This window comes from Amblyomma americanum, chromosome 1 (assembly GCF_052857255.1).
Source record: "Amblyomma americanum isolate KBUSLIRL-KWMA chromosome 1, ASM5285725v1, whole genome shotgun sequence".
NCBI lineage: Eukaryota > Metazoa > Arthropoda > Arachnida > Ixodida > Ixodidae > Amblyomma > Amblyomma americanum.
In genome coordinates this window covers 383883986-383911478 of record NC_135497.1, presented here as the reverse complement: position 1 = coordinate 383911478, position 27493 = coordinate 383883986, and the positions used below count along the sequence as shown (strand labels likewise).

Below are 27493 nucleotides of genomic sequence, written 5' to 3'. Positions count from 1 at the left end.
GAATCTGCGGTAGAAGTTAACAAAAAAGCGATTGGATGATTGGTGGCTCAACAGCAGAGAGGTGAGATAAGGTTCGAAGCGCAGGAATACAGTTTGTTTTAAGAAAATGGCCAATTTAGAGAGCAATTTATTATGTCGTTAACAACGTTAAAGGCATAAAAAAAAACTTGGATGATGACATCTCCCACTGCCTCGTTAAAAGGGGACATTCCTACCTTCCATCCCTTCACCATCTATCAATAAAGGCGGGGCTTCGCACAGCCATTGTTTCTTTTTTAAATAAAGTTGGCGCCAATAGTGTGCCAGTACCATGTGGTTAAATCAAAATGTGTCCGGTACACCGGTCTATGTATCATGTAAACAATTTCGAGTGTATTTTCAACCGACACCGCCGTCACCCACTGTCGATGCTTACAGACGATTGACCAAACAGCACTTTTCAAGCCCTCTCTGATGGCATCAGTCCCACATACAGCCACGTTTTGCTCTCTCACATGACCATATTAAGCCACCGTGGGTGTTGGTTAAATCATTGCATATTCTCGATATACTAAAAGCATCGACGGTAGCAGTCGCTAGACTAAATCAACTTACTTTAGCGCACATCTGTTCAAAACATAGGAATAACGACCACATTTATACAGATGTATCTGGGTCGCAAAGCGTTTCGATCGGCTTTTCTTAGACTTCGCGGTATAGGTTTCGCCGATACATTTTACATCACAAAACAACATCAACCGCTGCTGGTCTTGGGGCACTGAGGGAAGTGATTAACCACACCTCTGAAGAGTCAGCCTAAGCCCAGTGCGTACTTTCGGACACAAAGCTTCACTCCAAATTGTGGAATGTTTTTTTTTTCGGAAAAGGTCATACCAGTATTAAGCATTAGACGCTGCTGAGCTACATTCCTCTACTCAAAAAATAAACCACCTTACTGTGTTTCAGTGGATCGCGGGTCACTTGGGCCTGCACAGAAACGAGAATGCCGACGTAGACGCAAAGGCCGTCCTCAGCAATAGCCTCCGAACAGTAGTGCCGTTTTTAAGGCTGGACGCTACCTGCCTTCTATCTGCTTTTATGACGAGTGCAACAGCGAGTAACTGCGCTCAACCAGACAGTCGACATGTACGTCTTAAAAGGCCGGATTCAACCATGACTTTTTTCTTTCTGCGCGGAATTCCACACTACAATGCAAGGCTCCTGTATAGACTGAGACTTGGCGGTACTTTCAAGCGTAGGTACCTGCATTTAAAAGGACTAGCGGATTTGTCAGACTGTACTTCTTGTGACGTCACGGAGACTGCGGACTGTCTACTTACACTATGCCCATATATGCGCTCGAAACAAAGGCGTTCGCTGCTTCCTTTGGATTTTTTAGAGCAGGCCACTCTCGGAGATCATTGTATTCGGCTTTTCACCAGCGCGTTTGAGAGCTGTGTAGGTAACGCAGGCTCTTCGTTTCTTGCGCAACACGGGTCTCAGCTCGCGGTTGTCTTTAGACGCTCTCCAGAAGTGGCTGTACATATTTCCATCTCACTTCTATTCCCGTCATCATCCATCATAAACCTATTTCTTCTCCTCTTCCCTTTCTTGAGTGCGGATTAGAAGGTCAAATGATGATTCTTCAAGCCGACGTCTCCCTTTCTTTCAAATAAACATCTCCCTATATTTTTGTAGTCCGCTCCAAACATCTTACTTGAACTACTACCAACTCCTCCCATTTGTTTCTCACTATACATTACACCAGTTAAGTGTTATTGAACTCTGCTATGCTGTTCGCTTATGTTCATTCTGATTCTGCTTTCTGGTTAAAACTGAATCTCTGGTGTTTTAATTTTACACCCGAGTATTCCTTAGAACTCCGCAGCGCTGTTCTTAGACCAATTTGTAACCTTTTTGTTTGCCTTCTCTCCTAGGGCCTCAGAGGCGTATACAGGCAGGATCCATCGGTTAATCAGCCGCCGCTGTGGCCCAGTGGTAATGGTGCACGGCTGCTGACCCGAAGGACTCGGGTGCGATCCCGGTCGCGGCGGTCGGATTTCGATGGAGGTGAAATTCTAGACGCAAGTGCGATGTCAGTGCACACTGAAGAGCCCCAGGGCCCGTATTCTATAAGCTCTTTGTTTTAAAATGGCCATTTCGCGTCTGTCTGGTCCTTTATAATTTGTCATTCAGATACACCAACTGTTTCCAAGCGTCTGCTGAAAGCCAACCATTGGGTGGTTGGCGACCGGACCTCGCCATTGTCTGGCATTTACTGCGATATGCAACCACTGTTGATGTGCATCGCAGCGCTCTGTCAACAGCAGGCGGCCGGACTTGCCCACCATCTGCCACTGGCAGCGATACGCAGCCAGTGGTGCGGTCCGGTCGCCTTCTACCAAATGGCCGGGTAGCTTGCCATAGACGCTTTTAAGCCGTGGGTATATCTGAGGGATCAATGACAAGGACTACACAGATGCAAAATGGCCATATCAAAGTATACATCTTATAGAATGGGCCATGCAAGTGGTCGATATTACCCGGAGCCCTCAACTACGGCGTCGCAATAGCCTGAGTCGTTTTGGTAAGCAAAACACTATAAAACCAAAATAGCCCAAACTAAATCAATCCCTGTGTTATCTGCTTTTTTTCCAGGAAATATAAAATATGGCATGTTTTTTTTTTAACCAAAAAGGACTGTTATCTTGTGAACTGAAACGAACCGTATTAAACCTTCTACCATTACTTACATTCAGGCTCAGTCTTGAGCGTGATGGAATGTAATATTACGTTATCTGAAATTAGATGTTGTGGATTCTACAGTAGGACTGGACTATGCCTCGGAAAAGTGCCATAACTTTCGTTCTGCTAAAATATCCGCGCATAAGTTGCGTCGTGGTTACTATCGCGAGAAAAAAAATAAAAGGTGAACGGTCTCCACAGGCACTTTTAAAACGAGGCATATATCCATTCTGGCTCCGCTTTCTCTTCTGCAAGCGCTTTACATGAGATTGATAACTGCACAAAATCGTCATAATTTACAGGTTCTAATGTATAGACAGTGACACGGATCCGCCAAAGTTTGTTTTTGCGCGTTATGCGCCATAAATGAATAGGAAATGGCATGCAAGCCAAAAAGGAAGCCGTAAACCCCGTTGTCACATGTTGCGGATGGTACACGCTTTTCCGTGCACTTTGGATATCATACCCCGGTTTAAACGCCGTGCAAACGGCGTCAGTTTGAATCACCTGTCGTCTATGTTGTAAGGCGTAGGGCTGTGGCTAGCGTTTTCATTAACATCTTTTACGTGCCAGTCGTCGTGCTTTGACCGCTTACAACGACTAGTTTATTGTTTACTGAATAAGACTGGCGCGCATATAAACCTTCAGTGATGTCAAGGAAAAACTGATGCTTATCTGGCTGCTCAAACCCTTACACGACTCTACGGGAGCGCACGCTCCTTCGAGTCCTCTTTCCACTCTCATTAACAAGAATGACGGCGCTGTTCAACGCGAAGAACAGACTTCCGCTTTTGTTCAGATTTATTCTAGAAGTTATTTTTGTTACTTCTGTCACATTCCTGTTTCGTGGTTGTTTTCACTTTTGTGCACGTTTCTTCGTTCGCAACTCGAAAATACCAAACAACCCAGAAAGTTGACGTGAACACGGGATACAGGACAAATACCTACCATTTGAGAGAAGTGCGCTTTGAAACAAAAACAGATTCGAAAAACTGATTTCAAGGATGCAAAGTTCTATGCACAAACGTTAGCGCAAAATAAGACACATTCACAAGAAAGGTAGACATGACAGCGCGTTGTCTTGTCCACCTTTCTTGTGAATGTGTGTTATTTTTCGCTAACGCTTGTACACAGAACTATGCACCAACTAGCCCCGCAACAAGTGTTACTCAAGGATGCAAAGGAGAGTTTTGAGTGCATCAGTCCGTTTAGTCGCTTCGAGTGGTAGACTCCCTCTGGAAAAGCGCGGGAAGGTGCTCTCAGTATATATATTAGCAGATAAAGTTAAGGAAATGAGGGGCTCGTTTTATAAACTTATGAAGGGAGCCAAGAGCCACCGAAGCCAAGGTGCATAGGGGAATGTTTTAATTTTTTTTTAATGTTTAGTACTGCTCAGTGGGATAATAATACTTCGATTAATTTATCGCTTAAAGAAAATTACTTATAAAGCAGCAGAAAAAACAACCATGCCGCCGGTGGGATCCGAACCCACGACCTCCGAATATCGCGTCCGGTGCTCTTACCAACTGAGCTACGGCGACGGCTGTCCAATCTGCTGCTGTCGTGGGTATTTATGTTTACTGGGTGTAAGCGAACCTTGAGAGTGTTCAAACACTCGCTAATTGATGTACCACATAATACCACTCGCTAACTGATGTAGCGTTGAGCTGCGTTGTGTTGTTTTTTATCCCGTGTAATCTGGTTTATTTCGCACATTGGTTGTTTCAAGCTTTTCTTTGCTATAGATTTACATGGCTTCGTTTGTATTGTAAAACTCAAGCATGTACTGTGTGGTTTTATTGTCCTTGCAGTGCTAAAATGAAGAAATCTCCTTTGCTCCTCCTCAAACGATCAGAATATACTTAGATTTGAAATCTATGAGATTCAATAATAGTTCTTAGGTATACTTTGTATGTTTGGACAGGACTGGCTATTGTCAGGTGGAAAACCACTATTTCCTTCCTTTTCCTTTGTTTACCTGCAAATGTAAATTAGAACGAACAGAATAAAAATTAACGGCTGCAATGCACCCCTTTATTCCCATATTGACATAATTTAATTATAACCACCTCCTCCCCTAGCGTGAGTCGTTAGAGTAGAATTAGTCTACTACCTAAACGTGTTGCCCCTGCTGTGTCTGTTTCACCAAACTACCGAAGTTTTCGTAGATAATAGACCATATGCGAAATGCGCAGCGCCATCTCGTTCACAAGTTAAGAGTTATGTCCGCCATCTTGGTAACGGCAAGGAAGCAGCATAACCGCCATTACTCTATGGGAAGCGGAGACTGTATGCGCAAGACCCGCGCGGATTCACAAGCCGCAGATCGACCCACATCGTATAGCGAAAATGGCGACGCACTGCTCTGTCCCCTGGAGTAAACAGCGAGGACCCAAGTATCCAGGCGGTAACAAGGTGCGTGGTATCTACCTTCACACCCGTGTAATCTGTGCCCGAGAGGTAGGGAAACATCGGACGTTCCCGGTACCCCTTATTAATAGTCGTCTCGGTGAAAAAAGATAACTAACCTCTAGTTAACTACAAATGACTATACCGGTTAGAGAAGTACCGTGTTGTACCTTAGCCGATGTTAGTGAAAGTTGTGAAAGGCTTCCTTTCCTTCTCGCGTCAACCCCGCTGTGTGCCGGTGTTATCTGCATGTACAGCAGCACTTTTTTTTACCCAGCAGCCGTGACAGCAGCCGAGTCGTTATATCAAAGTCAGATGCTGTGAATGTGCAAAGGCTGTAATTATTAGGAACATGGCTCTCGCTCTTGTAAGCTCGTGGTCACAAGGGCGCGCATTAATGCCGAGCTTTCCTCAGGTACAGGCTAACCTTTGCGCCGCGATTGAGATGCCGGATAGTGCGGATAAAGCGCTAAACGCACATTCTCGCGCCGGTGGCACAGGGGGACTTACGATCGCGATCAGTTATCCCTCTTAAGCGGTCCAACTAACCGAACCGCACCGAGATTGCCGAGCGCAAGCGCACAACACAATCGCCTACGATTGCGGCCGATCGCAATTTGTTTAATAATCCGCATCGCGAAAAATCGCGATTGAAAGTGCCCACTGGACAAATATGCATATTGACCACAACAGCCAGGTAACAAACACTTGCACCGTTGCGGTTCAGCTATGTTTATTATCAGGCGGAGTATTTTTAAATGTCGCGCGCTGGATAAAATATTCATGTGTAGCAAATATCCGTTACTGAAGAATTCTTTGTTGATACAGATGTTAACTACATGTACATCTCTTGAAACTTGCAGGTTTCTTATCATCGCTTCCCAAGAGATGACACATTATACAAAACGTGGATCATCGCCATCAAGCGCGACGAAGGGAAATACTTCAAGGTGGCAAAATGCACAAGAGTGTGTTCAAGGTATTTCCTGCCATCAGACTTTATTTCTCTTGTATCATGCGGCAACAACTTACTGCGACAAACAGCCTGCCCCTGTGTGTTCAGCTTTGGCAAAAAACAACAGCTTCGCAAAACACACAAGAAGCGAACATTGAGCGCCTGTCCACAAGCACGTCAGATATCAGAACAAGTTGTAGAAGACAACTGACTGTAGAACACAGTTCAGCAGAATTTTTGGTGACAAGTCTACTGATCGATCGTCTGCAACAGCTCTAGAGTCCGAAGAGCCTGAAACAGAGACACCACCAGCTGTCCGCCTGCTTATGGTACAACCCCTTTATTATGTAGCGGCAAGCCTATCAGTGAAGTGAAACGTCTCGAGGGGGTGGTTGCCGCACAGGAAAATGAAATAGACAGACATAAATATGAATGTTAAGTCCTCCAGGAGCAGCTGCTCCAGACGAAGCAAGAGTTGCACTTTTCACTCCAAGAAAATCATCGCCTCACTGTACGTCTTGAAGAAAAAGAAATTTGAACAAGCTTTGGCAATGACCGTTTTAAATATTCAAATGAGGACTTCCTTGATTACACAGGAATACCATCATACCAGCACTTCCTGGCATTGATGACTTACATCAACCCCGGAAAGAATGGGAGTAATGTTTTGAGGAATGCTGGCATCAAAGACAGCGGAGGCCGACGGCGGAAGCTGACGGCAGAAAATGAACTTTTCCTCGTACTTCTAAGGCTTCGTCTCGGTCTCTTCGAGCATGACCTGGCACACAGATTTGGCACTCAGTCAACAGCGTCACGTATATGTGTGTCATGGATTAACTTCATGTACATAAGACTCTGCAAACTACCACTCTGGGTATCAAGAGCTGTATTAGACGGAACAATGACTGCAGCATTCAGCACGTATCCAACAACAAGGGTTATTTTGGATGCAACAGAGATAAAGTGTGAGGTGCCCTCCTCACTGTCTCTCCAGTCGAGCTCCTACTTTACTTACAAGGCTTCAAATACCTTTAAACGCCTCATTGTTGTTTCACCAAACGGCTTAGTGACCTTTGTGTCAGAGCTCTACACAGGTTCTATATCAGACAGGGAGGCCGTACTGAAAAGTGGATTTCTGAACCTCAAGTTTGACAAAAATGATTCTGTCATGGCAGACAAGGGGTTCTTGATTCAGGACCTTTTGACAAGCAAAAATGTTAAGCTGAACATTCCACCATTTCTGCACAGGAATGCCCTCTCTGAACAGGCCAGTGAAACTAAGGAGATTGCTTCATTGAGGTTTCATATAGAAATGAGAATAAGTAGGGTCAAATCATTTTATATATTTGATTGGCCGATCCCACTCACACTGGTTCCCATATTCAATCAAATCTGGGCTGTGGCTGCTATTCTCACAAACTTTCAAAGCCCTTTGAGCAAATCTTCATAACCAAGCAGGCAACAGCTGGCACCTCCAACAGAGCTAATGAATGAATCACTTAAAGGATGAACTCTATTCACTGCCTCAAACCATGGAGCAAGATAACACAGGAGCAGAAACTTCCCTCACCCCCACAATCAGAGGGCACAAGGACTAGATTATTACGACTCAGATTCTGTGCAATCCTGTACGAAAAATAAGTGTAATAAAGGGAAACTAGAGTGATGCACTAAACTGTGCTATACTGATGGGTCACAATCATGAAAGGGACCACTTGGCACCTAGATGAATGACCAAAATTTTGCTCCTTAAAAAGGGCTGGTGCCATTATGGCGGTAGGAATTTCGGTTGATTTTGTTTGGGAAGTGGCCACAAAATGCAGGCTTGCAGACTATGCAGGATTGCCAGTTTTATTACGTTTGCATTGTACCATAAATGCTGTATATATATATATATATATATATATATATATATATATATATATATATATATATATATATATATATATATATATATATATATATATATATATATATATATATATGAAATGAAGTGAGGGGCTCGTTTTATATATATATAGCGTTGCCGGGTATTTGTCAGTTGCAATGATCTGTGTCATCCGTTTGTGAATTGCGATGACCAAATGTACCTGTTGCACTGTATGCCTTGTAAGAGAGCGCAGACCTCGTCAAGCCTTGTTTCGCTTTTTGTCTCAGTTTTTCTCAGTATCCGTAATACTGAAATAAATTTTATTGATTGGTTTTGATGAAATTTCAAGTAATCAATAAGTGAGCATCTCTCCCATTTCTTTCCTGCCCCCCTTCAGCACAATATGCTTCACAAACTAGCCAAAAATCAACAGTTTTATTCTATATCACAAAGCCTGCTTTCAACTAGAGCTAGTTTTTGAAGGTGTTATTTGCTGCTGATCTAGTTAAACTCAAAAATAGCTTTCATGTGTCTTTATTTAATTTATTCAGGAAATGCAGAAATATAGAATGCGTGATGAAAAGAAAAGGAATGGCCAGGAATACAAAGCAAGCCATTTTCTAGCACAGAATCCTTGTATATAAAAAAAATCACTAGCTGCAGTTAGTGTAGATCACTACCATGAAGAAAAACCAGTGTTCAAACCACAGATGAATGCAGTTTCAGAATTATACCAAAGCAGTGTTGTGAGCAGCAATGTAAGACACAGCAGTACTGAAAAAGAACTCATCCAACTGTGCCTTAACATTGTCCCACCTCCCTTGATCAAAATAAATGCGCTCCACAGCCATCCACTTTTCAGAAAAGAATACAAAGTCTGCCCATTTGCATTCTGCGACAGCCATCTGTCCTAAAACTTGGTAAAAATACTCAGCATCTCTCTTGAGATGAGGTGTACCATCAACAAATGCAAGGCAGAAGTTTTTGCTGGTTACAGTGCTAGCTTCACTGTGCTTCAAAGAGTAGGGGCATTTTATCCCCACAACACCATAGGCGCCTTCTTTAGGTTCAAAAACCAACCTATCCGGGCTTGCACCTAGCCATGGAAAGCCAGGGTGCACAGCAAGGCCACAATATTGCAAGGTCACGTTGTGTCCTGCAGCTCTCATTGTAGCGGCATACCGCTCTGCTGCAAGAGCCTCATTTTTTTCCCATACTGTACACCCCGTACCCGGGACAGATCCTTTGGGTACAAGAGATTCCATAAACCGTTCTCTGTCCATTCTTTCCGCCTCATGACCTTGCCAAAGGTAGATTCTGTGAGGCGGTGCCGTCGTGCCGAGTGCCACTTGTCGCTCAGGGCCTACTGCCTGGTATTTGCTTCTAGCTCCCGGGCTTCTTCATGACTAAGCTGAAGGTGCTAGGAAAGAAAAACGATATTATGTATTTCCCGCAAGTCTTCACTTTAATGCATTTCAGCAGTTCTCAATAATCCTGCTTGGTGCACATCCAGTCTTTTTCGACTTTTGCTAGTAAAAGTGCATCTGATGACGCTAATGTGAGCATGCAAAGTGTTGATCGATTCAATGTCCAAACTGAAATTTTCACAATTCACTGCCATCTTTCATGCCTTGTGTGAGCGGCCGCACAGCTGTTTGTGTTTTTATATCATGCTTCAAAGTTATTCAGATTTATGGCCTTTTCTATGAAATGTTAACAAGACACCGCCTTACACTAGGCCATCTACAAGGAGTGGAGCAGGAGAAATAAATCACCCTCTGTCGCAGGCATCATAATCACTGTGCAGCATTTGGCTGCGACAATGGCAACAGAAAGTTCGAATTGTTGGCTGTGCAAACATGAGACATCACCCGTGAAACTCATTGTATTATGCCATCATCAGCCTTCATTCACACTTTCCTTTTCCTGCTCTTCCCTTTCCCCTGTGTGGAGTAGCAGGCCAGGGCCCTGTTACCACCGGCCGACCTCTCCGCCTTTCTTTCATTAAAATTCTTTCTTCTCTCAAACACTTCATTCCAAGAGAAAACATGAGCCATGAACTGATGGTCACCTTGGCTGTAAATGGAAAGTACAAGACCACAACCAGAGAGAAGAAAAGTGCTGCTTTATTATGAAATTTAAGTTCACTTTCACCACTAACTGGTATTTTTTCTGAATTATTAAGCTACAGTGCCTTTAGCAAAGGGCTGATTGCATGGCTTAACATGGATATCGCGGTGGTTGGAAAATAAACATATTAAAATTCCGGTCACCACGCTGGTTCTTTACACTGTATGACTTCCCCTGGGACTCGTCAAAAGTAATATGGCAGCTAGGTGAGCTCTAACAGATGCTCATTATTTTCAATGCACATTATGTGAATGACAAATTGCACCAATAAAAACCGGAAACGCAACAGAGAAAGAGCAAGAACACGCAGCTGGCTGTGAATCAGTCAATAAACTGAGCAGTTTTAGCTGTGCACATATGAGGCGAGAACAGTAATCGTTCCGTAAGCCAGTTCATGAGATAAAGAGCACTTAAGGCCCAGCGATTAAGAGCAGCAGGTCTAAATATATAGTATAGTCAGACATGAATGCTCTGAACACTATCATAGCAGACGGCCATCGCCAGACTAAATGGCCTTGCAGCCTGGATGGTGCTATCACAGCCAGTGAACTTTGAGAGATTACACTTCAAACCTTTTAGCAAGATCAGCAGCAACACATCCCATGGCCGGGCATGTAGATGGTGTGTAAGTGCCAACAAGGTCTCGTCAATGGTTGTCAAATATTTACCAAACATGGTGCTGAATATGTGCTCTTGTTCACTCAGACCTGAATGTAAATAGCCAGTATGCACTAATAGCACTGTTAGGACAGCAGAAGCATTTCAACAAGCATGCTCACTGTCACTTCTGAAAAGAAGTCGCTATATGCTAGGCAAAACACTTTTGCTACCACAAACACATAGCAAACCTGCAAAAGCACCCGATAAATGCAGTGAACGAAAGCAACCACTAATGCTCTAACCATCAGAATTTGTTCATCAGCGGTGAAGCCAGCAGGAAATGTGTGCGGCACTGCACCAGTAAACAGCTCCAGTCGTGGGGCAGCACAATTGGTGCCTGCACCAGGGGATATGGTGGATGATATCCAGGTCTTAAAATCGTGTGGACTGTCTGGCTGCTGGTACGTCAGTGGAGAGCCTACTGGAGCAAGGCCTGCCTTTGTCTTTACCAGAGGAACCTGCACGTCCCGCAAAACAGCGGCAAAAGGAAGGTCACCCAGTGCCACCAGCTCAGCACCAAGTGACTGGATTGCGGCTACTTGGCTAGCTTCGTCCTGGTAGTCCAGGCTTGCACCTGAAAGGCGAGCAGTCACTGGCAACTGCGCACCGCCTTCTCGTGGGGCTCGCCAGTCCACGACGAGAACACTTGCAGGCTCTATGCCTTTCAGTCTTGGGCGTCTCCACTGCTGAGGCAGCTCCGTGCAGGCAAGCTCTGGTGGTGGCTCTGCAAATCCCTGCTCCTCCAATAGGGCTAGCAGGCGTACTGCTGCAAGGACGTGACTGCAGGCTCCACTCTTTCCTGCTGAGCATTCGCAGGCAGTGGTACGAGGCACGCCGGTGGTAATGTGAAAAGACATCTGCACATTGTAGCGACGGCCACTTTTTTTCTGACTGCGGAAACATGTGCAATGCACGTGGACGATACCAAGCCTGAAAAGAAAATCCGAAACAGTGCTGTGGTACTGATGAAGTTCAAAAGTTATTCTGTAACACTTGTATGTGCATTGATGGGAGAGTGCCCAAGAACCGAGACATCTCAGTGCACATTAGATACAACTCTTGAATAAAGACCTTACGACCATTGTTTGTTTCATGGTTAAAACTGCTATTAAAAATTGACTCTAGCAGTCAATAAACGCTGGTCTGGTAACAAATACTTGTTTCTGTATAAGTAACGTTACCACTCGAAAGACCACGAGATGAACCTAAAAATCAAATCCTGGGGTTTTGCGTATCGAACCCACCATATCATTACAAGACACGCTGTGCTCCGGATTAATTTAGACTTCCTGGGGTTGTTTAACGTGCCCTAGAACGCGAGTACAAGTACAGTAAAAGGGCGTTTTTCATTTCGCCTCTATCGAACCGAAGCCGCCGCGAACGAGACTCAATTCCCCAATCTCGCACTTAGCAGCAGAGCGCCTTAGCCGACTAAGCCACTGCGGTGGTTGACAGAAGACTGCAAGAACCGATTTGCAAGGCAATACGCACCGCTCTGGGCACGCGGCCGTTCGATTGCATCGCTAAGTCTGTTTCGAAAAATGTTTCTGCGACGATTCGGCGTCCGCCCCTTCAACATATAGAAACCGATCGCATCTTAACATAACGTTACTCGCGCTTGTTGCTTCCGCCCACAAACGCTCCTTGAAACGAAGAAAGAGAAGCTCCCACTATTCGGTTGCGACGAAAGTTCCATATTCAGTGAGCGAGTTACAACTTTGGGTATGCGCGTAATGGAAGAGTACAGAGCGCCAGGGCAACGCTGGCGTCGGACGCCGTTCGCAGAGTATGTCTACAGCAAAACGTTTGCTTACCCCGAGTCACATGTGTTCGTGCGCAGCGATGACGGCGAACAGTAAGCCTCGATGGCAAAGCTGTACGCCTTCTTGCGTTGACGGGCAGAGGGGCCTTTTTGGTCGCACAACCATTCCAATGTGCGCTCCGAAATATGCGGAACGACGGTCAAGTTGGTCGTCCAACCTGAGCTGCTCAGACTCGGAAAGCATAGCGACTGATACGTAACGAGAGGTCTTGCCATCGTATAAAACTTTCGCTCAAATGCAAATAGACCTCAATACGGCGAACATACTGGCACATGGGCTGGCAGCTGAACACTCGCTGCAACAAAGATGGCGACCAGACTTTCGGTGCCCAGTGTTGGCAGATGACCATGCAGTTTTGCATATGGTCTACTGGAGGCACTTCGGACCTTGAAAAAAATAGTAGGATCTGCTGTAAAAATGACCAGAATTATGGAAAAACAAATCATCTACAAAAATATGCGTGTAGTGCCCTATTTATCCTCACCTGCACGTGCCCCGTGTTGTATTTTCGGTGAAAGAAATGCGGGACCAGATAAAATAAAAAATTCACCACGCTAGTCATGAAGTTGTAGAAAAAAAAAATCACATTTTTAAGTTTATTTCAGCCGCTTTTATAACACGGAATAAAAATTCTCACGCAGGGAAGTGAGAAACGTTAAATGAGGTACCAAAGCACTCACTTCGCGTATGCACACATCGGGGGTAAAAAAAAAGGTCGGTCACGTACAGATCACACAGCTCGCTCTTTCGTGCTGGTTGCAATGCTCGTGCTGCCTACGTTGAGTGTTCAGATATCTAAACACTACAGCCCCACCTAAGCGTGCACCTGGCGCAAGCAGCACGTTTAACGCACTGTAGAAACTCTAAAATCAGAAGGTTCCTAGCTTGAGTGTTGCAACTCGGGTCAAGAAGCACGGGTTCGTAGCAAGCCTGATTGCATTAAATTTTCGTACCTGCTCCCGCAATTCCTACAGCTTTCTGCTGACATGCTGTAGAGTGGCATGTTTGGGAATGCACTCTCAGCTGGTTTCATTTATTTGATGTTTTCCAGAATTCCGAAAAGAATGCGATGTCTGCATTAAAGGCAAGAGCAGACTTCGACGTCGCAGACTTCCACCGTGACTTCTACAGGCAGAGCTGTAAACAGTGACATCAGCGGCAGTGACGATGCGCCTCCCTGGTCTCGTTCATGTGCAGCTTTTCTGGCTGGTTGCCTCCGAGTTCCTGCCACGCGATCATTGTACTTGCTCGGCACTGCTACTGCCCGTTGCTTTGTGTCGGAGGCGTCATTTTCCAAGAAACTCTCTTAGCTGCAGATTTCAACACTAAAACCGCCCCTCTGGGCTTAAGGTGACTGCAAATTCTGACACCCCGCTTTTTTACATCGTAGCCTTCTTACCGACCAATCTTAAGGGCTTCACAAGAACAGCAGCAACGGCGGTGAAACGACGCCCACCTTCTCCGTTTTCCATTTTGCAGGTAAGTAGAATCCTTTCGCCTTTTCACTTAACTCCGTATTGCTGCCACTGCCGCTCCTCCTGACTTGCTGTTTTCCACCGCATTTATATTTAGTGGCCAGATTGTGGCATTGCTCGAAAACCTTTTCCGACTTGCAAAGTGCGAGATGCGGTGATGAGTTTTTGTTGTGGAAAGCCAGCTTTCAACCAAAGAGCGCCATGGCACAGAGTATTTTAAGACTACAAAATACGTGGTCATGCACCCGTTATTCAAACATTTCGCCAAAGAGAAGCCCAGCCCCAGGATAGGAGAAATGTTTTACCCATTTTATCGCCGGCGAGTACCGGACGGCAGTGAGGATATAACTCCGGCCCTGCCGCGTGCGATTTTATTTCTTTGTTAAGAAACTGACTGAGTACACCCCACGTTTTTCTTGTATGTATCTTGCTACCTTCTATTGCATAAAAATTTAGCGTTCTTTTGCTTACTTTAACTTAGCTGTTACCTTTTTATGCATTATTCAGTATCCTTCTTTTAGGGTAGGGCTGTCCGGATGTTTGCGACAACGCTTCTATACAGTATCTTCTTCTTGACAAAGTTGCAATGTTTTCATATTTATCCATTTGTTGTTTGAATTCCTGTGCCTGAGTTTCCCTTTTTCAGCTGTAGAGTTAATAGTACCCAGTTCATCAAGTGATTTTTGATAGCCATCTACGTCATTATATACTATAGGAGCCTACTCCAGTCATGTTCTTCTAGGAGCTTGTCCACTTTAGCACTGTTTATTTCTGTTACTTTTCGCTCTTGGCAATGTCTTACCAATTCCTGACCCTATTCATTGCAAGCTAATACCACAAAATGGTGGTTGGGTAATTTTTGTTCTATCTCACCAGCCAAACACGGTATTACTCTGGGTATGTTATGATCAATGTGCGACCCTGTGAAGCAGCCCCCGCGCCATTCTTCACGACTGTAATCTTGTATTACATTTATGAAACCATAGCCTGCTAAAAAATCTAAACTACATACGCTTTAGTTTTGGAAAGATACGACGACGCTGTTAATGTCACCGGCTAATACAGGATTTTGCCTTTGAACATCCTTCAGCTTCATTTCCAGTTCGTCGGAAAATTCAACGACGCTGTTACTTGGAGACCGACACATAGCACACAAAATACAGCTATCCAAGCTTCCTACGGATTGCAACACACATTCAGCAGAATACAGTTCGTAACCAAGGACCTTTGACGTGTGTTTCTTTCTGATGAAAACCATGATGCCGCCACCTTTCCTATATATCATTCCTGAGCTTCAGTGATCACAATTATCTATACTATGAAAGTTACATTCTTGTGTTTGTACATTAGTTTCACAAGTAACCATTACATCTGCAGGATTACGTTTTCTTCGTATGGACGTCTCTAACTGATTCCAGTGTTTTCTTTTCTTATACTACGCGTGTTTTTCTCTATGATACCAAGTCCCTAAGTTCACTGCACGTTATAGCTCACAAAGTTTTCCGCATTCATCGCAGTCCAAAATGAAGGAAAGCTCGTAGACATTCTTGCATCTTCTCCACGTCGTCCTCGCACTCCACATTTATTACGGTCGCTAGTTCACACTTGCTGACAAAAACAGATCCATTTTGTGTCTAGACAAATTTTACCCCGTCTTTAGCTGCTTCCGTGGACAACCAAAAAACGATTTTACTCTTTTCGTGAGGTTCTCATTATTGTAAATATCGTCCGGACGCATTGTATAACGCTCTTCAAAAGCACCGAAGTTTGGCCAGTTGGTAATGATCCATCTTGAGAAAACGAAGCAGCACGAAAAAACGGGGACGAAAAAGACACGCATACGACAGGACGAATGCTGCATTCGTCCTGTCGTATGTGTCTCTTTTTCGTCCCCGTTTTTTCGTGCTGCTTCGTTTTCTCATGATGTAATGCTCTTCTACCTCCAGCTCTCTTGCTGCCCTACCAAAGAGCCTAACGAGGATTAGCGGTTCCTTATCTTTATTGCCCTTTATTCTCTGTTCTACTTCAATATCTTTGGTATCCGGCAGAGGCAATTTAATCCTTTGAGCTAGGTGTTGCACAACGGCTACAATGTCTTGCTTTTGTTCTTGTTCTATGCTGTTTTTTCTTAAGCATTGCTCCGCATTATCTAAAGAAAGTTGCAACTCTTTGATGCCTCTTTCTCTGTCACCAAGCACCGGCCCCCTACAAAAAAGCGATCTTTTTCTTTTTCTATTTCAAATTCCCAACTCAAGCAGCCCAAAATTTATCGAGCTACGCAGGACCCTGCAACGTCGTTTTGAGGCAGGCATGGGAATGAATTGACATTTCGATCCATCGAGGTTACATGTTCGAAATTGCTATGAAACGTACTGACGAGCTAAATAATTTGTGCATTCAAGTTAGTTGCTTCGTTCATCAGAGCGCAGAGGCCTTTTTTTAGAAGCAGATGGTGGCCCCCAATTTGTTTACCGGCTACGCTCTGAGAATTTGTACTCTGTCTAATAGATTATACCGGCGGTTGTACTCTCTCTAGCAGCAGTGTACTCCGCCCAAATTGCCTAAGGAGTGAGCAACCTATTTCGACAAAGAGTCCAACTGCCAGTGCACTCTCTTGACGGCCAGAAGGAGTTGGAAGATGTTTATTTTTTTCGCTTCTATAATGCAGCGGAGCTATGTATATACTCACCTGTGACCCGCACCCCACGACAACTAGATCCGTAGCTTATTCCACTGAGCGTAAATAACTAGCTCTACTTTTTAGTGGTCCGAAGCATGCAATATGCCAGAGCAAATGTTCTGAATAAGTACCATTCAGCGAAGGCAAGCACTTCCCTACACCAGTACGAGAAGATACTGTGTTCGGTACGCTGCACGGTGTGCATCCTTGCAATGCACTTGTTGGCCAAAGCACCAGGTTGGAAGACAGACACAGAAGAAAGGAAAGGAAGGGAGGTTAACCAGGCGATGCCTGGTTGGCTGCTCGCTGCCCATAAAGAGTTGTAGAAAGGACGCGATAAAGAGAAAGAATGAAAATTCATTGCAGATCGCGGTATGGAAAGCCGCCGCGTTTGCTCAGTGGCTATGGCTCTTGAAAGCTCACACGAAAGACGCGGGTTCCATCTCGGCCGCGGCGGTCGCATTTCGATGGAGTCGGAATGATACAGGCCCGCGTACTGTGAGAGGCTAGAGGCCCGTGTACTGTGTGTTGTCCGTAAAAGAGCGCTTGATAGCAGTAGGCGCAAAACAATTGTCTGCACCATGCATCGTGTATCAGCAGGGGGTCTTCCAAATTGTGTATTTAAGTCTACATGAGAAAATGCTGAACTCTCGTATATATTTTTGGGTCAGGTGTCTCGGGTGGACTCGGTATGCATTTTAGACATTCCCTTACGCATGGTAATCTGGGCAATATAAATTAGGTTCGTGTCGTTATTCGTGTATCTCTAGAGACGGGACATCAACTGGTGTACTTCTTGCGATCTCGCATTGAGTGGCATGTCATTCAAAATGTAATCTAATGCTCACTCTGCTCCACTTTTAAATACATATTTTCTAAATATTTAGATTTCTCGGGAATTCGTCTATTCTGACTGAAGCATTCCACGCTCAGCAGTCCTACCCAAATCAAAGGGCCCAAAACTATGAATAAAAAAGACCGCCACCGTCTCGACGACGTTGAAGTAACGAGCGTTAGCTGCTTGGTTTACTAGATGAAGAACGCAAAGAAGAACGCACCGCTCGTAGCGAGAAACGGAATGTAATACCCTTTGAAACGGGGAGGATTGCCACCATGCTTGGCTAGGCGTCCACGCACGCCGCCTAGCGGAATGATCGCCGCTTAGCGCCATCTATCAGAGAAATTACAATGCACGTCTACCCATTGTCAAGTTACGCCACCTGCAGATATGTTCCAATACAAAATTAACTTCAGTTGGGAAGTCAAGGTTAGCCTAGAGTTCAGCTTGCGGTGCGATATGGTAACGCTTCAATTAGTAATTGTATGTATACAATGCTTACCTGTTATGTAATTGTGGTTTTATTTCTATACCACAACCCAGTCTTTTATGTGCCTTCCAAATTCGTTATACAACTGTCCCCGGATGGGTGCCCGTTGTTATCAGAGTATATATAGCGGAACGAATATATTCCTAACCGTTATAGGATCGCTTCTCGGCCTTTTGGCGAATATCACAGCCGTTCGGCTGCCGGTCATCAGAGAGACAAACCCCGAACCTGGAGTGTAGCGGACCCCTGATCCCCGCCACCCCGTCCCCAGGAGGAGGCCCCGCCCCCCTGGAGGATCATCGCCTTCGCGGCGGGATTTCGGCCGGTCGCCCGGGAATTCCTGCTGTCCAGCCTACCCAGGAGCCTGGTGGAGGTGCTGCCCCCGGCCCCCTTCAAGCTGCCCACCTGCTGATCTCGGTCCCCGACCCGGCACCAGCATGGCGTCAGCTGGTCCCCCTGGAGGAGCAACGTTCCGCGCGCCTTCCCCGAAGGCGCACTGCTTCATCTTCACGTTGAAGACCGAAGCCTCGGCCGACGACTTGAGCCCCAACTCGATGAACACTTCCGAGGCGCACACGCGAAGCGCCTACGCGCGTAGCGGCGCGCCGCCTCGGACGTCAAAAGCGGTGCGAATCTCCAGAGGCCCGGTTGCTGGCGCGCGCTTGTTCTCACGTATCGCTCGCGCTGCCTTATTGTTGCTAGACTGCATAGGCTAAAATCGGCTGAAACTTTTCGAACGCCACTTTTAGCATTCAGCTTTTTAAAGCGGCAGGAGTAGTATATCAATTTACAAACTGGATTGTAGTTTGCAATATAGGTTGTTATGCAAACACGCACGCATCTCCTCGCAGTTTTCTTCGGTGTTTAGAGTAATCTGCAGCACCATCGACATAGCATCGCTTGGATCCCAGTTCAACTCGTCGGTATTGCGCTCCTCTCCAAGAATCATTATTTGCAATAATGCCAGCGGTGTGTGCACGAAGACGAGTTTTACTCCTGGTGATATGAACAGCACTTCTGCTCATTGTGAGGAGGAGGCAGGAGCGTCGCCAACGGAGACAGCACCGCTGGTGGGTTCGGCCCGTGTTCGTGGCGAGGAGGCCTATATCACACTGCGGTATCTTTGTTTCCTCTTTAAGTATAATATATAAAAGATCCGTGTAGAGTATTGAAAAGACATTTAGCGCAACAGTTCGGCGGCCTAGTCGTTAAAACATCCGACCCCTATGCCGTAGGCGCGCAGTTCGGTCGCCAGTGCCGCCGGGAACCCACTATGATACACTGGGTACAGAGGTATAGATATCCTTTCCCCCTGGTCTGGTGGTCGGCTTCTCTGCATTAGTCTGCTGGGTAAATGGGCCTTTGACTGCCCCTTGTGCAAAGAAGAATGCTTTGTCCCGTGGGGCTATTTCATCAATGGTTTGATTGCGTCTACACAGTGCAATCACTTATAGGTACCCTAACGACAGCGGACGTAATCTAAATAACAAATTAAAGCCACGCAACAGCAAATATTGCTAAATTTTGTGGTGATGTGCAGTGGTACGTGCGGAAGGAGTTTTAGCAGCAGGTACATTTCCGGCTGTGCACTGTGAAAAATAAAACTTCGCCACTGCTGTAGTTGAATCCAAAACGAACAGCAACTGCCACTCTGTGACAACGAACCCAAACTGAAACAAACATAACTGCTTGGATTGAGGTGTAATGGGTATGAAGAAAAGCCAGCTACCAACATGCCATCATACATGCTTTAATGATCTGTAGTGGTGTCCACACATACAGTTAACATAAGAAGTGACATTCAACAGCGGGAGTGGGCGGAAGGGGGTAGTTAGTGCAAAAAAGGAGGCTTTGGTACTGGTGGAGCTGCAGTGCCGGTAATTGCTGTGTTTGATGGGACTAAAATAGTGTCACGTAGTGGTGACGGCAGTCGAAGCTGCGATGAAGACGAACGAAAGGGTCTTCTAAAAGAAAACTGTTTATTGGGCTGACTTGCACCCAAAATGGACTGAATCACACGGCGGCGGCGAAGCGACCAGCGTGCTCGGCGGTCGTCGAACAGAATGCCTGCCGCTGTCGGCCGTGCTCAATTTAAAACTGATAGCGAACTTTCCAGATAAAGCGTGCAAAGATACTAGAACATTCCGGAACAACGTAGAATCAGCTCTGCCTGGCTGCGATCAATCGAGATAAACCTAGTCGCGTCTTGCGTTGCAAACAAAGCAATAAAGTGGTGTGGCGGCAGATTTGAAAAACGAACAAACACTGCAAATATTCGCGGCATTACTCCCCTCTCACAGAAGCATCGACCCGATGCATTAAAACAAATAATGCGACTAGTAAGAGAAAAACGTATTTTGCGAAAATAGAGCATGGAAATGCAGCGGCGTTTAGCGTGCATAATACGGCTTCAGACGGTCTACATGGACAACTTCTGGTCGTAAGCAGCGTCGCTGGAATGCAGTCATTGCGTAAGGGATGACTTCATAATCCAGTTCACCTAGCAGACGAATAACCTTGTACGGGCCGAAATAGCGGCGCAAAAGCTTTTCACTCAAACCACGGCGGCGAATGGGCGTCCACACACAGACTTGGCCTCCTGGCTTGTATTCCGCGTTACGTCTTCGTAGGTTGTAGCGTCTGGCGTCGCACCGCTGCTGATCTTTTATCCGTAATTGGGCAAGCCATCGAGCTTCTGCGCGTTGAAGGTAGGCGGCAACGTCTCATTTTCCCTTCTTCTGTAACGTTGGGTAGCATGGCGTCTAGCGTGGTCGTGGCCTCCCTGCCATGGACCAGTCTAAAAGGCGTCATCTGGGTGGTCTCCTGCACTGCGGTGTTGTAGGCGAAGACGATGTAAGGCAGGATGACATCGCAGGTTTTGTGTTCGGCATCGACATACATGGCGAGCATATCGGCGATGATTTTGTTCAGGCGCTCGGTCAGTCCGTTTGTCTGCGGATGGTATGCAGTTGTCCTCCGGTGGCTGGTTTGGCTGTAACGCAGGATGGCTTGCGTTAGTTCCGCCGTGAATGCTGTTCCTCTGTCCGAGATGAGCACATTGGGGGCGCCGTGTCGAAGCAGAATGCATTCCACGAAAATTTTGTCGACTTCTGCTGCTGTTCCGTTCGGTAGGGCTTTCGCCTCGGCGTAGCGGGTCAGGTAGTCGGTCGCTATAATGATCCACTTATTTCCAGATGATGATGGAAATGTTGAAAAAAGCCCAAGCAAGTCCATGCCGATCTGCTGAAAGGACCTTGAAGGAGGATCAATGGGGTTCAGAAATCCTGCTGGTCGTGTGGGAGGGGTCTTTCGTCGCTGCAAATCTCGGCAGGATTTCACATAGTGTGCGATATCGGCAGACAGTCGGGGCCAGTAATACTTGTCTTGAATGCGGCGGAGAGTGCGAGTAAACCCGAGAAGTCCAGCTGTCGGCTCGTCGAGTGATGCCTGTAGAACTTCTCCGCGGAGACCAGCAGGTACAACAAGGAGGTAGGCTGTTTTGCTCGCTGCAAAGTTCATCTTCATGAGGACCTCATTCTGCACACAGAAGGAATACACTCCTCGCTTGATTGAAGCGGGGGGTGAAGAAACATTGCCTTCCAGGTACTCGATGAGGCGTTTTAGGTCGTGGTCCGAGCGTTGCTGCTGAGCAGAAGAGTTGGCGCTGATGGGTGCAAGGAAGGCGTCCTCATCGTCGTCCGGCGACGGTGTATCTACAGGGGCTCGTTAGAGGCAATCGGCGTCAAAGTGCTTGCGTCCGGACTTGTAAACGACGGTGATGTCAAACTCCTGGAGACGCAGACTCCGTCGAGCGAGTCGGCCAGAGGGGTCCTTCAAATTGGCGAGCCAGCAAAGCGCGTGATGATCGCTGACCACCTTGAATGGTCGTCCGTACAGGTAGGGGCGGAATTTTGACGTGGCCCAGATGATGGCAAGGCACTCCTCAGTTCTCAAATAGTTAGCCTCGGCCTTGGAAAGGGAACGGCTAGTGTATGAGATGACCTTCTCCAGCCCATCGCTCTATTGAACGAGAACAGCACGTAGGCCCACGCTGCTTGCGTCGGTATGAACCTCAGTGTCGGCGTTTTCATCAAAATGCGCGAGGATCGGTGGGGACTGTAAACGACGCTGAAGTTCCTTGAAGGCTTCTGCTTGTGGCGCTTCCCATTTAAACGGCATGTCTGTTTTCTTTAGTTTGGTCAGGGCCTCGGCAATGCGCGAAAAGTTTTTCACAAATCGTCGGTAATATGCGCACAGTCCGAGAAATCTACGCACTGCTTTCTTATCGGCCGGCGGTGGAAACTGTTCAATAGCAGCTGTTTTCTCCGGGTCCGGGCGTACTCCCTCCTTGCTAACGATGTGGCCTAGAAACAGTAGCTCTTCGTAGACAAAGTGGCACTTCTCTGCCTTCAAGGGTAAGCAGACGATTTGATGGCGTCTAGTACTGTTCGAAGTCTTTTGAGGTGCTCTTCAAAGTTCGAGGCGAAGACAACGACGTCATCTAAAGATACCAGACAAATTTGCCACTTGAGGCATGCCAGCACTGTATCCATTACTCGCTGAAACGTCGCTGGTGCGGAAGAGAGACCAAATGGCATCACCTTGAATTTAAACAGCCCATCCGGAGTGATGAATGCTGTCTTCTCGCGATCTTTTTCGTCGACCTCAGTTTGCCAGTACCCGCTCTTGAGGTCCATCGATGAGAAATATTTGGCGTTGCAGAGGCGGTCCAGTGTGTCCTCGATGCGGGGGAGGGGGTAGACGTCCTTCTTTGTTATGTTGTTCAAGCGGCGGTAATCCACGCAGAATCGAAGTGCGCCGTCTTTCTTTCTCGCTAGAACAACCGGTGCCGCCCATGGTCTGTTTGAAGGCTGGATGACGTCGTCGCGAAGCATTTCTTCGACTTTGTCCCGGATTGCTTGTCGTTCTCGCGTTGACACACGGAAGGGGCTTTGAAGGAGAGGTCGGACGTGTTGGTCCGTTATAATGCGATGCTTGGGAATTGGCGTCTGTCGCACCTTCGGCGATGTCGAAGAACATTCACTGCAGCTTTGAAGCAGATTGTGGATCTAGTCTTGTCAGTGCCGGTGCAGGGCTGGGTTGATGTCGAAAGTGGGCAAGTTCTCTTGGTCAGGGGAATCTTCTTCGGAGGGGTCGGAGAGGGCACAGGAGTCTGGTACGTCGGATATTTCGTCGAAGAAAGCAATCGTCGTTCCTCTGTTAAAGGAACATTGGGGAGAACCCTATCAAATTTTTTTTGTTAGCAATATCTGATAGTTCGGCATTTCAAGGCTATGTTGACGCTTGTCCGGGAGCGAAAGATGCATTTATTTCGAAGAAATTTGGATTCGAAGTTGAAAAAATTTTTCGCGCCGCTCCGATTCAAACTAGAGAACTATTATGACGACACGGAGAACTCTTATGACGACACAGAACGGAGTTTCGTGAACGTGACGTAAACGGAGACTCCGTGATTTCTGGCGGCTAGCGGTGCGGTCTAGCAGCTGCATAAATGAAAGCTACCGCCGCCGCACGTTGAAGGTATCTATCGGGGGTCGCCACCGTCGCTTCGTTTACGTTTGCACCGGCGTCTTGCCAGCGATACGATGGATCCCGTTCCCGAACCCGACGACGTAGTTCTCGCAAAAACTATGGCCTGCATTTCAGCGACCTCAGCACCACAGAGCGTGCGATGCTTTTGAGGGATCACGGTTAGGTTAGGCGCCGGCGGGTGGTTTCCCCCTTCCTCAGAGAGCAGCCGTTGCAAACTAAATATCATAACACCAGTGCGGGGAGTCGCAAGGGGCCAGGACAAGGTCGGCGCCTTGCGCCCATCGGAGGCTGGCCGGGGCTTTGGGGCCAACGTATTGTGATTCCTTGAACGGCGCGGTTGCACGGCGCAGAAGGCGGCGTCGAGGTCTCCCACGGTTTCAAGGGCCAAGTTATTTATTTTTTGCCACAAAAAACAAATGGGTGCTCGAGGGCAGTCGCGTTTAAAGTCTGCGGCTTGAAACCGAAGCCGGCGCACGACGCTTCAACGGCTTCCGCTAGATCCAACTGGTCCACTGGATCTGGCTCTCTCGCCAACTTGCATGTACCTTCAGATATGTACTGTGAATGGATTAAAATAGCCGAGCTTGAAAAGAACAGCTCCGCCCAACTGCCGCAGCTATTGAATATAACGCGCACCTCGCCGCAGAGCCAAATCAGTCTGGCCGGGCCGGCAGCGGCTGGCGCACTCGGCGCGAAATAGATACTTGCTCCAATCTTCCCGCCAGTGCGGTCAGAATGCGCCGAAGCCGCGGAACGCGTCGGCGGTCAACCGCAATTGGAGTACAGAGGGTCTCGCTTTGACCGACGTGACTTCGCCGTGCAGCGCGCGCGCGCGCGCCTCGCCGCAGCATAAACGCGCCTTAACAGAGCCTGCGCAACCAACGTATTCAGCGGCGGCATCCATGGGAGCCACTGAAACCCCCCGCCCACTCACTGAATAAACGAAGTCCGGTGCCGAGGTTCGGAATCGAACCAGGGCCTTCGGCGTTTGAGGCGGAAACGCTGCCGCTCCGCCACGACAGCTCAAGTTGCAGCAGTCAATAAAGGCGCATCTAGTGAATGCACTCTTCTGATGCAGAAATCTCCGCGCTTTCACTAGGTATATCCTGGCCTAACAGAGCTAGGCCACCAGCAATTTTTCTGAACTGCCTTGTACCTTGTCTCCCGTCCCTAACAAACGATTTCCATTAAGTAGTTTGATGTTGACTGACACAGCTAGGAACGTTTCGTTGGGTGTGTGTGCGAAGACACAAGTGCTGCCTTGTACGATCACCGACCATCGTGCCATCATAGTTTTTCATCGACCGTGGCGATCATCTGACAAGCATTAACAGGCTCCTTCAAAGGTTAACTAGCACTTGAAGCGGCACTTGGAGTTCCTCTGCTGTTAGGCGCTTGTAAATGAAAGCGCGTCAAAAACAAAACCACGGGGCACGCAAAGCTCGTAGACATGAAGCGCCATAAAAAATCGAGACTCTCCTGGCCTCCTGTGGCGCCGCCAAGCATCCGTTTTATTTGCTTCCAACATTCAGGTTTTCTTTTGCCTGCCTTCCTTGTGTGATAAAAGTGCACTATTGGTTTTAAAACAAAACATACTTCAAAATTGATCTGCGCAACCTACCTTTGTCAGCCTCAGAGATCCGCGAAACCAAGTAGGATGGAAAATTCCTCCAAGGTGGCGTCTCTTGTCCTATTGCGTCACCACGCTTGTACTTGCGAGATTGGCCTGTGGTGGCGATACCTGTATTTTGGTTCTTGCTATTTTCTACCTTACGACAGCTTTGTTTTCAGTAAGAGCGTCGTTTTTGTGATCAGGAACTGGTATTCTATCGATACAAGCCAACTTAAATTTCTCCTCAGTGTCCCTTTAACATGTCGGTATTCTTCGCTGAAGTTAGTCGACAGTACTTAGGCCTGGCCATTGCGCAAATGTGCGATGCCTCTTGTGATGCTTATTCCTCGGTTTAGGAGCAACTGCATGTTGCCCTCGATGATGGCTTCAGCGTTAATGGCTTTCGTGGCGCCTACGGTCACAATTACGCTTGTTCGGGGTGGGACGCTCACTTCTTCCTCCAGGACACTCAGGGCAACGTGATTTTCCCGAGTTTTCATCGAAGCGATGGCTTCGTCCGTCGAAAGCGTGATCAGCTTGGATCGCAGGTCCATGATCGCCTGATGCTCATTAAGGAAATCCATACCCAAGATCACTTCGCGGGAGCATTGCGGGAGCACAACAAAAGTCGCAGGATAGGTATCTAATTTGATAGACACTCGCGCTGTGCATCTTCCTGATGGCGTAATGAGGTGGCCCTCTGCGGTGCGAATTGGTGGGCCATCCCAAGCCGTTGTGACTTTTCTCAGCTGCGCAGCGAATGTTCCATTCATCACCGAGTAATCGGCTCCTGTGTCGAATAGAGCGGCAACTTTCCGGCCGTCGACAGTCACTTCTAAGTCGGAGGTCCAAGCTCTTGCATTGCATGTCGCTCACGGCGTCGGGTCACGGCTTCGTCGCGTATGCGAGTCACGGGTGGGGAGTGTGGTCGAAGCTTTTCTAAGTGGCGTCGTCGTTTTGAAGGCAGTTTGCGTCGTGGTCGGGGTTGTCATTTTGTGCGGCGTCGGTGCAGCGAGTGTCGGTTCTTCATTCATCGTCGCGGCTGCAGCGTCTTCATGGTCATGGTCGGTTGAGGATCTTCAGCGTTTCGCTCGTGAGCAACCTCACCTCCAGAGGTTGCTGCCTTTAGTTTCCCCTATGGGGGCTGGGAGACCTTCCTCGTACCGCGGCAGCGTAGCTGCGGCGTGGCGACGCAAAGCGCGAGGTTGACGGCGATGGTGAGCGCGAAAAGTGGTTCGGCGTGTGCTCCTCTCGACGCAGGTACTCATCGATTTCCTGCGGACGTTGGCCGAAGCGTGGTCATGGGGCGTTAACGGCAAATCCTCGGAGACCGACACGTCGGTACGGGCAGTGACGAAGAATATGGCCGGCCTCACTGCAATGGAAGCACAACTGCCGGTTGTCGGAAGTCATCCAGGCGTCGCATTTCCTGGGGCTTGAGCGTCGGTCATAGGCTGGGCGGGCGGGAGCTGGGAGGCGGCGTATTGGAACAAGTGGCTCATCTCGGGGAGGACGTGGGGGTTGTCGCTGGGGCTGAGCAGTCCTTAATGCAGCGGCGTAGGTCATGGCCTGGGGTTCTGTGCCGCCGGGGTGCCAAGTGCCTGTTGCACTTCCCGTACCACATCCATCAGAGTTGATGATTGTGGCTGTGGGGAGGATGGCACTAATGGGCGTAGCTCCTCTCGAACGATTTCGCGGATAACTTCCCGCAAGCTACCGCTGGTGGTGGCCGGTGTGTCCGAACGGATTGCACAGGCAGAGGAAGGGCGATTGTACTGCCGAGCTCTTACGTCGAGGGTCTTCTCAATCATGAATTCATTCATGCATAAATTGCTCGACTGTTTTTGGCGGCTGGCGGACGAGGCTTGCAAAGAGTTATTCTGTTACGCCGCGCATTAAAAACTGAACTTTCTTTTCCTCGGTCATCTCGGAAGCGGCGCGGCGAAATAGGCGCTTCATCTCCTCGACGTAACCGCGGACAGGCTCATTCGGAAGCTGGATCCTGGACTCGAGGAGTCGTTCGGCTCTTTCTTTCCTCACGACACTGATGAATACCTTCAATAGTTCTCTCTTGAATAGCTCCCATGTTGTAAGGGACGACTCTTAGTTTTCGTACCACGTGCGTGAAGAGCCATCCAATGAGAAAAACACGTGTCCAATCTTTGCCGCATCATCCCATTTGTTGAATGACGCCACGCGCTCAAATTGGTCCAACCATTATTCAGGGTCTTCGCCTAGGTATCCATTGAAAGTTGACGGCACCCGCGGCTGCTG

At 47.5% G+C, this 27493-nt stretch overlaps 1 protein-coding gene across 1 annotated transcript; it reads left to right on the top strand.

The window, feature by feature from the left end:
• Positions 1-5073: 5073 nt before the first annotated feature.
• Positions 5074-18466, top strand: LOC144122917 (uncharacterized). Its single transcript, XM_077655880.1, has 4 exons — positions 5074-5139; positions 5997-6112; positions 6632-7355; positions 18326-18466. The coding sequence occupies exons 1-4, from the start codon at positions 5074-5076 to the stop codon at positions 18464-18466; spliced, it is 1047 nt and encodes a 348-aa protein (XP_077512006.1).
• Positions 18467-27493: the final 9027 nt, after the last annotated feature.

Bases quoted from the DNA above. Each gene is read 5' to 3' on its own strand.
- LOC144122917 (XM_077655880.1), top strand. From the start codon at position 5,074: ATGGCGACGCACTGCTCTGTCCCCTGGAGTAAACAGCGAGGACCCAAG. The intron at 5,140-5,996 runs GTGCGTGGTATC...TGAAACTTGCAG, and splicing joins AGTATCCAGGCGGTAACAAG to GTTTCTTATCATCGCTTCCC. The intron at 6,113-6,631 runs GTATTTCCTGCC...AATTTGAACAAG, and splicing joins TGCACAAGAGTGTGTTCAAG to CTTTGGCAATGACCGTTTTA.